The 12,625-nt window shown below is 36.8% G+C and overlaps 1 protein-coding gene and 1 long non-coding RNA gene across 2 annotated transcripts; both read right to left on the bottom strand.

Annotated features, from left to right (window-relative positions):
* Positions 1-2,653: 2,653 nt before the first annotated feature.
* Positions 2,654-5,704, bottom strand: LOC110928879. Its single transcript, XM_022171933.2, has 2 exons — positions 5,488-5,704; positions 2,654-3,424 (listed from the first exon to the last, which is right to left on the bottom strand). Exons 1-2 carry the CDS (start codon positions 5,564-5,566, stop codon positions 2,826-2,828), a joined length of 678 nt encoding a protein of 225 aa, XP_022027625.1. The 5' UTR covers positions 5,567-5,704; the 3' UTR covers positions 2,654-2,825.
* Positions 5,705-7,077: 1,373 nt separating this feature from the next.
* Positions 7,078-8,155, bottom strand: LOC110928878. Its single transcript, XR_002586720.2, has 2 exons — positions 7,813-8,155; positions 7,078-7,474 (listed from the first exon to the last, which is right to left on the bottom strand). It is a non-coding gene; the product is annotated as an uncharacterized LOC110928878 (long non-coding RNA).
* Between the last annotated feature and the right edge of the window lie 4,470 nt (positions 8,156-12,625).

A 12,625-nucleotide genomic window follows, 5' to 3' on the forward strand; every position in this document is an offset into this window, starting at 1 on the left:
TGAAGCTCTGATGACATTAAATGCAAATTACATATCCCTATAAAGTTTTAAATTTCAAATTACCCTCCCATTTTAATGAAACATCAGTGGTTGAATTTTGAATGAACATCAGTGGTTTCATAATTGAATGTGGGCCAAACCTTTGATATTGAAAAATGGGGCAGTGGTGTGGATGACAGATCTTTGAATTATGATGTCACTATGCTCCCTCTATGGCTGCCACCTCATCGGGGATGACAAAAGAAAAGCATTGTTGGACAACCTCTCCTGCTGACACATTAGCTTTTCTTATGTCATTGGGATTTCTCCTTTTATAGAAAGTATAGATAGAAGATTTGCAGCAGACCCTATCGTCGTCCTCCATTTATTTTTCCACAGTGGTTCAGAGAGCCATAGCACCGTCGTTAGCATACCAGAAAAACACAAAACTTGCAACCTCACTCTTCTCTTCTTTTGAATGGCAAGGAACGACGTGCCAACCACCGTGACACCGGGCGTTGTGGCCAAGGTCGACTACTCGACCACCGCCAGCCCATTGGCTCTCCCAGATGCACGGAAACCCGACCTCCACCCGCTCGAAAGGCATGGCAGTGAAATAATCGGTAAAACATCCAAGGCGAACCGACGCCACCTGTAGTCGCCCTTCACCTGGATGCCGCAGAAAATAATGGGGAAAGCGGGAGTCGAACCTGAGTCACAAGGAACATCAAATCTTTTCCCAACCACTCCACCACTACCTCATTGGCCTCACTCTTCTCTTTTAACTTTAAAGGCTTTCAGGAGGTGCAATTGCAATTTTTTATGAGGGCACTTGGGATTTTCGTGTAATACTCGGCTTAGGTGGGGAGTACTTGGACATGCTAAATTATAAGGAAACTAGTTTTCGAGAATTTTTATATATATTTCAAATATCATAAATTTACTAATATTTATAATAAATACGTGAATATCAATATAAATAAAAAACATGTTCAAATAGTAAAAAATTTTAAAATTTGATATTTATCCCTTGAAAAATGATAGTCATTATTTAATATGATAAACATAGGAATTATGTATTTTTTTTTGTCAAACTCGGATCGAGTTGACCAACTAGATGCGATTCTAGCCGAGGCTGACCACATTTGTTCGATTCCAATTAATTATGCGGAGTTGAAGAAAATCGCCTCAGCAACCTACGTTGTAGCGATTACTCGACGGGTACTGACTAGAACGTTTCATTTTAACCTCGCTCCATTTTTGTCAAAGCTTGTTTTAACCCGAACAAAGTTGACATCTATTTGTAAGTGCCCACTTTGAGGGTATGTTTGGCAAAAGTAGCTGGTGGCTGGTAGCTGAAAGCTGGAAGCTGGTAGCTGGAAGCTGGTAGCTAGTAGCTATAGCTTTTTAGATATATTTGGTGTTTGGTAGAGTAGCTGGAGCTTTTAATAAAATGCATAAAATTACCAAAATGGACATAACTAAAAATTTAGAAAGTTGGTGCATTAAAAAGTTTCTTATTTTGAGAGGTTAAAATAGTCATTTTTCCCTAAAAGCTTGTAGCTCCTTCTAAACGCTACTAGTAGTAGCGTTCAACCAAAAGCTTCAAGCTCCTAACATAAAAGCTTAAAGCTCCTTCAACCAAACAAGACTTTTTATTAAGTAGGAGTTTTTTCTTAAAAGCTTAAAGCTAAAAGCTCCTAAAAGCTTCATGCCAAACATACCCTGAGCCTTATTCAATTAGTCAAACTAAGTATGACCAAACTCTCTTTTAACCCGTTATTCAACCCGTCCCACCAGTTTCGGTAGATGTATCTTTTACATGATATAATACCTGTTTTTTTACATGTAAAGCATTACCTTCTTATTTCCTTTTTTATTTTGAACTAGTTATTTTTTACGTCGCGCGTTGCGGCGAAACCGAGTAAATGATAATGTAAAACAAACGTGATTTGAAAATAAAGCAAGTTGTTTAGAAAGCCAAACCATTAGAACGATTTAGTTTATCATCATACTGTTTTATAATACCAAATAAATACTTTATTTTGAGTAGAACTTTGTTTTTAACAAAACTTATAAGAGAATGTCAGGGAAAAAATTAAGCACAACCATGGACTTAAGTTTTTAGAAAAAAGTTATAACGTAAATTATTATAGAAGTATCAAATTAATCGATAAATTAATATATGTTTAAAAAAAAGAAAAACAATTATTAGAAAATGGTAAAGGAAATATATATTTAAAAAAAGAAAAAAATTAAAAAGATGTTATTAAAAGTAAATATAATAATAAACTATTATAATATATTAAATAATAAAATAATAAAAAAGCTATATATTATTATAAAAATAAAGTTACTATTCATTATCTCTCGTCAACAACATATAAAAGTGGAGGAAGAGAATATAAATGCATATATCTACCAAAAGTTGTGCATTGGTTAAAACCACTCGAGAGATCAGAACCTGAATATTAAAGATGTAAAAAAGGAGCACAAAATCAGACCGATCTAAACTGGTTCTGTTTCAGTTAAAAGCGGTTCGGTAATTGTTCAGTGAAGCGGTTCGGTCCCAAACCCGACCATGAACCAAGTAGTACTTAGGGCTATTTAGTTGTCAGTCTCGGTTTAGTTCTTCAGCATCATCAGCCCAAACCCCAACCCGAACGACCCATACTAAACTCATTTAACGCGATTTATCAACAAAGATCAATGTACTATAGAATGAATATTACACGTATAAACTCATAAACGAACAAATCAAAGATTCAAATACAATCAAAAGAAAAGTAGCTCATATTGGCACATATACTATGATCATGACCCCGAATCCCCAATCATGATCATACTCATACCCAAATCGTGTAACAAATGACAACCAAAATTCCAGCAAAGATCGACAAAATGTTGAGATGTTGTTCCAAACCATAAGCACCATTGCACTCATCATGAGCACCACTAAAGCATCCTGGATTGGTCAACTTAGCCGTTCCTCCCTCCAATACAAAGCTACTATTCGCTTTCGCGTTACTAAAAAGTAAACACCAGAAATACGGGCCTCCACCATCTGACCCGCTAACAGCAGCCCCGACTTCAGTGTAGGTAGTGTTATAAATAATGTCCAAACTCCGGCTCTTTATGGTTAGTATTTCTGTGTATGCTCTTTCAGGGTTCACATATTCGGACTGGCATCCGATAACCCGACCCGTGATTGGGGCGAGTGTAGCTACCTCAACCCCGCATTTGGGTGCGAAGGTGTCGGCGAATTCGGAGTCAGCGGGCTTTTTTGACTTGCCAACATCATCACAGTTTCCTTGATAGGCTTTGATGTATTGTAGCGCTATGCAGGCTAGGCCCGGATTGTTACCAAGGGATGATGCTTTGTGTGCTGTTCGGTTACGGTTTACGATTGCTACGAGCTGGTCGGCTGGATTGTTTGTAACATTCTCTGTTGGATTGTTAAGAAGTTATTATTTGTTCACGATACTTGAATAAAGAGGCCATTTTTGGTTCGAGTTGAAATGGTTTGTCGGGTCAGCACTTATTCGTCAAACATCTTAACTTTTTATTAACTGATTATTAGTTGATTAGAATTACAAAACCTATATTATGACAATGCAAGTAATCTAAATATTTGGATAAAACGACTTAGAATACCACTAATGAGCATAGTTGTTAATAGCGAATAGCGACAAATAGCGATGAGGTACCTATATGCTACATAGCAATAAATAGCGGGCGCTATTTTATAAATAGCGATACACTAGAAAAAGAAAACTTTAAAAAATTTATGTTTATTATATCAAAATACCCTGGTATATACGCTAGTTTACATGTATATTTAACAAAAACCTAAAATCTAGCTATTTTATAGCTATATTTAATCGCTATTTATATTAAAAAAAAATACTGAAATCCCGTTATTTATGGCTACATACCCTGTAGCGACCTTCGACCTATACGCTATTCGCTATAGCCTATGTTGTCAAAAGCGCAAAAAGCGCGCGCCTGGTGGTAGGCTAGGCGCAAAAATGTTTTTTTTTAGAAAAAACGGTCTGAGGCGCAAAAAGGCGCACAAAAACGGTGTGAGGCGCAGCGCATAAGCAGAAAAAAAAAACGGTGTGAGGCGCAGGTGCGGACACGCATGAGTTCAACCAAATTCCATATCTTAAATGGCATATATAATAGTTTTTTTAATTTTATATGTGAAATCTTATTTATTTTCAAAGCATAACATATTTTTTATAATTTTTTTTCTCTATGTGCGCTTTTCTTAAAAAAGCTCATGCTTTTTTTGCGCCTTGCGTCTTTGACAACATAGGCTATAGCGACCATAGCGACCACTATTGACAACTATGCTATTGAGTAGCTGTAATGAGTTTTGGATCAATAACACTACACAAAATCCACATAAAATATAAGGTGAGAGACCTATAGCAGAACTTATTAAGTTATATCATATAAATGATTCAGTGAGTTGATAAGAGGTGAAATGGCCAACGGCCCAACAAGATGAAAAGTCGGATGAGATTATGCCTTGTTGATGCAATTCAGAGTGTTTGTTTCAGAAAATGAACCAAAAGCGTGGTTTAGATGACATTGGAATCAAGTATCAAATAATAGCATTAACCTAATAGTAGTTCATAACCAAGCATCAAACAGTAGAACCTAATCATGGTTTAAATAACATTCAAACCAAGCATCAAACAACAGCACTAACCTAATCATAGTTCAAATTACATTCGAATCAAGCATCAAACAATAGCATTAACCTAATCACAGTTCAGATACCTAATCATAGTAATGTCATGACCCCGGGATCTATGGACGTAGTTTTCAAAAGCCTTAGTTTTGCTATTCAAAAAGGGGTAGCGACGCAGCTTGTTGCCCGTTTACCAACTATCTCGATGTAAATTCATAATACAGTATGTTAATAAAGGAAAAAATAATAAAAATAGCATCAAACAACAGCACTAACCTAATCATAGTTCAGATAACAATCGAATCAAGCATCAAACAATAGCATTAACCTAATCACAGTTCAGATAACATTCAAATCAAGTACCAAACAGTAGCATTGACCTAATCATAGTTCAGAAAATCAATAGCATTAACCTAATCATAGTTCAAACAACATTTAAATCAACTATTAAACAACAGCACTAACCTAATAAGTACAGTTCAGATAACATTCAAATCAACTATCAAACAATAGCACGATAATTAGCAACATTTAAGCAATCAGCGAAAGAAGAAATCAAAAAACGAAAACAACATCTGAAACTAGAAAATCAGATCCGTACAGTAACCGATCCAATCGGTGAGTTAAGTAAGTAAGTAGAATCTACATTACAAGTAAGAAAAGCAAAACATAGGCAATCTGAGATAAATAATAAGACGTAAATGAGATGATGCTATGCTAGTATAGGCAAAGTTCATTGAGCAGATGGAGTTGAATCGTGTAATAAAGATAAATTAGGGACGCGGAGGTAGTAGAGAAGGTGAACTTACTACTGTCATCGTGAGCAGCAGATGAAGAAGATATGAAGAGAATGCAGAGGATGGCGATGCAGAGAGTTGTTGTCGCCATTGATATTTGTCTGTCTGTGTAAGAGAGAGAGAGAGAGAGAGAGAGAGAGAGAGAGAGAGAGAGACTGTTAGTTGTGATTTGAACTTTGGTAAGTTTGGTTTGGTGAATGGGGCTGAGATGCCACCGCCCACCGGACTCATAATAATATTTTAAGCCTCCTTTCCTTTTAAATTAAGATTCGGGTAGCCTTTGTCCGGATAAATGAATCTAGGGGTGGAATGTGATAGTAGGGAACGAAGAAGGAGTGTTTAATTGGTTGATGGAATGCAATTGCTCATTCTAAAATGTATTTTATTCCTTTAAAATTATTCTATTAGTCTCTTGTTTTTTTTTTCATTTCATTCCGTCTCCACCTTCATTAACAACGTCACAACCCATTACCATTGCCACCACCAACCACCACTGCTACCCACTACGACTGCCACCCGTCGTCGTCACCCACCTCGGCCACTATCACCCACCGTCGTCACCACCACCACTACCATTGTAGTTGCCAGCTCCAACCACCACCTCTGTCGCCACCCACAGACGACACCACAACTACTCCCACTGCCACCACCACCGCCGTCGCCACCCATCTGCTGCTACCACCCACCAAACAATAAAAAGTAATGATTCATTTCATTCTTACATGACAACCAAACAAGACATGGAATGATTAATTTCATTACCTCATTCATTCCATTAATTCATCAATTTTATTCCCCCCGTTTATTCCATTACCTCATACCAAACAGATTCTCACCAAGGGTGTATAGGTTGGTATGGGTCACTTTTGAGTTTAAACCCAACTTAAAACTGAAAATGGTTCAGTTTTGGTTTTTTTTTTCATAATTGGTTGGTTCGGTTTTAAATTTTTTTGGTTTTATCAATTAAGGGTTGATTTTTTTGATGTTGAAAAAAATGAAGTATGACATGTAATTGTGGATCTAAATTTTATTTTGTTAATCAAGGATTTTGAGAAATAGGTATATTCCGATTGTTGATGTTTCATGCCCTCTATGCAACTCCGGAGACGAAACGGTTGACTACTTGTTTACGGCTTGTGTGGTTGTTTCAACCGTGTGGCAGACTGTTAGTTCTTGGTGTAAAATTCCAAGTATTTTTGCTTTCTCATTCAAGGACCTTCTTGAGATTCACTTTCTTTCGGGTCTGTCGGATCAAAGGAAAGATGTTATTCAAGGCATTATCATTATTGGCTGTTGGAGTATATGGAAGGCAAGGAACGAGTTGAAGTTTGCGGGCAAGACGACAAGGATTGAGAATATGGTTAGCGAGATAAAGCCCTTAGGATTTTTATGGTTTTCAAATAGGTCTAAGTTTAGAAGTATCTCTTGAGAAAGTTGGTGTAAATTTGTAATTATGTAGTGGATTTGTGGTGTTGTCGGCCTGGTTTTGGGTCGGTGTGTGTTTTTTTTAATGAAGTTCCCCTTTGAAAAAAGGATTGATTATTATTACACACTTGAACCTAAATTATATGGGCTACAACATTTATTACTTTCTTAAGTATATGGGCTACAACATTTATTACTTTCTTATATTACTTAAAAATTGTCATAAAACAGATATACAAAACACCCCTTGTAACTGCCTTGGCATTTAACCTCTCATAACTGTTGTAACTGCCTTGGCAGTTAACCTCTCATAACTGTTTTGACAATTAACACACACACGTTATATATACTATTGTATGTTGTTATTTAGAGGTATGACATTTGTATCATATGGAATATATAGATTGAAGATTCAATACAGATTTCCCAGTGGTTTTATAACACGTTATCAGCACGAACGGACTCTTCACGGAAAAATTACCGGCGATCTTCAACATCAGGAATTCATTAACACCATTTTGGTTTCAGATAATTTCTGTTCATCACAATCCGGGTACGCCATCAAATCTCCACACTATATTCAAAATGCTTCCATGTTATCAGTATAGCATTGTGTATCCAATAATGAAAAAAAAAATCGAATTTACAAGAAAAAATTTTCTACGACGGCATGCAAACAAACAACCTTTTTCTTGTTCAAGTATTTTGAAACTGGACTTCTAATTTGATTCTTTGGATCACAAAACATAGGTTTTCCTTTTGAACTTTAGAACAAATTAGGACTGCCCTGTTATCCAAAAACGAAATCTATTATCACGAAATCGAAAATACAGTTTTTTTTTCTAACAATCCGGCGGTCACTGCCGCCACAAGCAACCGAACAAAACACACAAATAGGGGTTTATATCTTACCCGAAAACCTTCCTCCGGCGATTCAACTCACCGGCAGCGACGACGAAGTTCCTCCGATATCCGGCTGCTTAACCGGAGAGTAGTTGTCGGCGACAACCACGAAGGACAGGAGCATTGACGCACCGATCTTTACACGGAGATGAAACCCGTAGATCTTATATCTGGTGACTGAAAATACCCACCTGCGGAGGCATCTTCTACTCGACGATGACGAAGTCGCTGGAACTCCGGTGATCTTTTACCCCAAAACCCGACGATGACGGAGTGGTTGTTGAGAGGTGTTGTGGTCCTTCAATGGCCAAATCCAGATGAGAGACGAAACATATATAAGATTATTTCATTAGGATTTAATATTCAATATATAATTTATAACAAATGTTGCTTTTAAAATTTTAAAAGTTGCTGTGCTTTAACAGTTGTCTCCCACCGAAACAAAATATATAAAATTGTTTCTTACACATAATTGTTTATGAAAAAAAAAGGAATTGATTTTTTTAAGGAACTGATCTTTTGAGATAACTATGGAAAATAATTTTCGAATTCCTTTGGAAGTTTGACTACAAAACTATACAAATCTTGACCGGAACAAGGAAAATAAATTTCGAATTTTATTCGAAGTTTAATATTTTTTTATTATATTCAAATTTTTATTTAAATTATCAAAACACAATTTCTATTTACAATCAAAATCATACAAGAGTTTCCAAATTCTTACTCTATTGTTAAAATGGCGTAAAGTATAGAACCCGCAGTTCTACCTATAGAGAACCTGAAGTTCTCCTATAATATGTATTTTTGTATTGTGGCTTGTTTTTAAATCCATGATTTTTTTTTTCTCATTTGTGGATAAAACGTCGAATTTATCAAAGCTTGAATTCACCGCACTTAACATCTCGGGTAACAACTACCTCATTGAGGCATCTCAACGCATAAATGAAAAGAATGTTGAAACTAATCTGATTGAGGATAATGTACTTCTTATGCTTTACTTTTCATACTGTGACCTTTGTATTTTGAAACTCTTGCAATGTTTCATTTTACTTCTTTGCATTAACTTTTATTAATTTTTATTTCCTGAAGAAATATGTATACTAGCTCCAGTAAAACTATTATTAGTGATGAATGTCTAGTAGATAGCGATAGTACTAACACTATTCTCAAATATATGAAATTTTTCTCTGAGTTGTCTCCGGCAGAGACACCGATTAGTACTATCCTTATCGAAGGCTCCGGCAGAGCACACATAACATTAACTTCGGGTACCAAATTAACTATTGATAATGCATTATTTTCTAGTAAATCCAGAAGAAATTTACTTAGCTTTAAAGATATTCGAAAAAAAACGGTTACCACCTAAAAACAATATCTTCAAATAATATTGAATATCTTCAAATTACTTCAAACAAAAATGGCCAAGAAACAATTGTTGAACAATTGGAAGCCTTATCCTCTGGATTATATTGTACTAATATCAATCCTGTCGAATCATACATGGTGAGTAACCAAAAGCTATTAGATAAAGACACATTCAATATATGGCATGACCGTCTAGGTCACCCTGGTAGCATAATGATGAGACGAATAATTAAAAGTGAAACCGGGCACCCTCTCAAAAACTTAAAAGTTTTGCTACCACAAGACTTATCATGTGCAGCATGCTCTTTGGGCAAACTTATAACTCGGCCCTCACAAACTAAATTGATACATGAAACCCCATCATTTTTAGAAAGAATCCAAGGGGATATTTGTGGGCCTATTCATCCTCCGTGTGGACCATTCCGCTATTTCTTGGTCTTAATAGATGCATCCTCAAGGTGGTCACATGTGAGTCTCTTAGCTACTCGAAATGTAGCATTTGCCCGACTTTTAGCCCAAATCATACTATTGAGAGCCAATTTCCCCGATAATCAAATTAAAAACATCCGGATGGATAATGCAGGAGAGTTCACATCTCAAGCTTTTAATGACTATTGTATGTCAATCGAGATCAATGTTGAACATTCAGTACCTCATGTTCACACACACAAAACGGTTTAGCTGAATCTTTAATTAAACGATTACAAATAATCGCTAGACCACTTTTAATGAGATGTAAACTACCATCTTCTGCATGGGGACATGCTATTTTGCATGCCGCTGCACTGATTAGATTGAGACCAACTGCTGATCATGAATACTCCCCATTGCAACTGGTCTCCGGACGAGAACCAAGTTTGTCCCACCTTAGAATTTTTGGTTGTGCGGTATATGTACCAATACCACCACCACAACGTACTACAATGGGACCCCAAAGAAGACTGGGCATCTATATTGGTTTTAACTCCCCGTCCATAATTAAATATTTAGAACCAACGACGGGAGATATGTTTACAGCACGGTATGCTGACTGTCATTTTGATGAAACAATGTTCCCAGTCTTAGGGGGAGATAAGAACAAAGAAAGACTGGTAACACAAGAAATAACGTGGAATGCATCATCGCTATCAAATCTCGACCCCCGAAGTGGTCAGTGTGAATATGAAGTCCAAAAGATTATACATTTGCAAAGAATAGCGAATGAATTACCAGATGCATTCACAGACACGAATCGAGTGACAAAGTCACATGTACCAGCATCAAATGCACCTGCTCGAATTGAAGTAATCCCAGAAGCGATTACTATACAACGAAAGCGTGGGAGGCCAATCGGTTCCAAAGACAAAAACCAACGGAAACGAAAAGAGCAAAGTAACGCAGTTGGTGAAAACTCACAAAAGGTTATAAATGATACCCCGGTAGAGGTAAATGAAGTTTCAGAAGAAACAACGGTACCGAATGAAAATGAGATCTCTATTAATTATGTACAAGATAGTACAATGTGGAACCGAAATAAAACACGTGTTGATGATATATTTGCATATGCTATAGCAACGGATGTAATCAATGAAAATGATTACGTACCTAAAACTTTAGAAGAGTGCATGCACAGAAATGATTGGCCAAGATGGCAAGAAGCCATAAACGCCGAATTGAATTCGCTCGAAAAGCGACATGTTTTCGGACCTGTAGTCCGAACACCCATAGACGTCAAACCAGTAGGTTATAAATGGGTGTTTGCAATAAAGAGAAATGAAAAGAATGAGATTGTACGATATAAGGCTCGACTTGTAGCTCAAGGGTTTTCCCAAATCCCAGGAGTTGATTATGAGGAAACGTATTCCCCTGTAGTGGATGCGATAACCCTTAGGTTCCTAATCAGCCTCACAATCTCTGAAGGACTTCATATGAGACTAATGGATGTCGTCACCGCATACTTATACGTGACACTTGAAAATGACATCTACATGAAAATCCCTAAAGGATTAAAATTGCCTGAAGCATTAAAATCAACACCTCGAGATATGTGTTCTATAAAGCTCCAGAGATCTGTATATGGTCTCAAACAATCTGGTCGTATGTGGTACAATCGACTTAGTGAATATCTCGAAAAGGAAGGATACAAGTCTGATGTAATCAGTCCATGTGTCTTTATAAAACGATCCCTCTCAAATTTCACTATAATAGCAGTCTATGTTGATGATATCAACATCATCGGATCTCCTGAAGAGATAGAGAAAGCTGCTCAGTTGTTAAAGAAGAAGTTTGAAATAAAAGATCTTGGTATAACGAAATTATGCATCGGACTACAATTTGAGTATCTGTGCAATGTCACATTTGTCTATCAATCAAACTACATCCAGAAGATGTTAGTACGTTTCAATATGGATAAAGCACATCCGTTTAGCGTACCTATGGTTGTCCGACCGCTAGATCCACAAGGATCCTTATCGCCCTCAAGAAGAAGGCGAAGAAGTACTTGGTCCAGAAGTACCGTACTTAAGCGCGATCGGTGCCCTTATGTATCTCGCAAATAACACAAGACTTAGGACTTTTCTATCAGAAAGATCAAAAGTCCCATCTTGTTGGGTATGCTGATGCCGGATATCTATCAGATCCTCACAAAGCAAAATCTCAGACAGGTTATGTATTCACATACGGCGGCACGACAATTTCTTGGAAGTCAACTAAGCAAACACTTACAACAACATCATCAAATCATGCTGAATTGATAGCACTATGTGATGTTGGTCGAGAATACGTGTGGTTGAGATCAATGATTAATCACATACAAGAAGCATGCGGATTAGAACAGATCAAGAAGGAGCCGACAATTATTTATGAAGACAGTGTTGCTTGCATAGCTCAGATCAAAGTAGGTTACATCAAGGGTGATCGAACAAAGCACATCTCACCAAAGTTCTTCTCAACATATGACTTGCAGAAAGAAGGGGAAATTGATGTTCGCCAGATCAAATCAAGTGATAATTTAGCTGACCTATTCACAAAATCTTTACCTAGAAGCAGTTTCGAACAGTTATCACATAAGATCGGGCTTCGTAGATTAAAAGACGTTAGTTGAATTGAGGGGGAGCATTATACACGCTGTACTCTTTTCCTTGGCTAAGTTTTGTCCCATTGGGTTTTTCTTAGCAAGGTTTTTAACGAGGCAGCATCACTGGTCCTGTAGTATCAGTTTATCATATAGATCCTGAAGTATCGACTTAACATCATCCTGAAGAATGTTGTTAATAATGTATAGTGAACAGTATGTATATCTGAGGGGGAGTGTCATAAAACAGATATACAAAACACCCCTTGTAACTGCCTTGGCATTTAACCTCTCATAACTGTTGTAACTGCCTTGGCAGTTAACCTCTCATAACTGTTTTGACAATTAACACACACACGTTATATATACTATTGTATGTTGTTATTTAGAGGTATGACATTTGTA

This window comes from Helianthus annuus, chromosome 3, assembly GCF_002127325.2.
Source record: "Helianthus annuus cultivar XRQ/B chromosome 3, HanXRQr2.0-SUNRISE, whole genome shotgun sequence".
Lineage (NCBI taxonomy): Eukaryota > Viridiplantae > Streptophyta > Magnoliopsida > Asterales > Asteraceae > Helianthus > Helianthus annuus.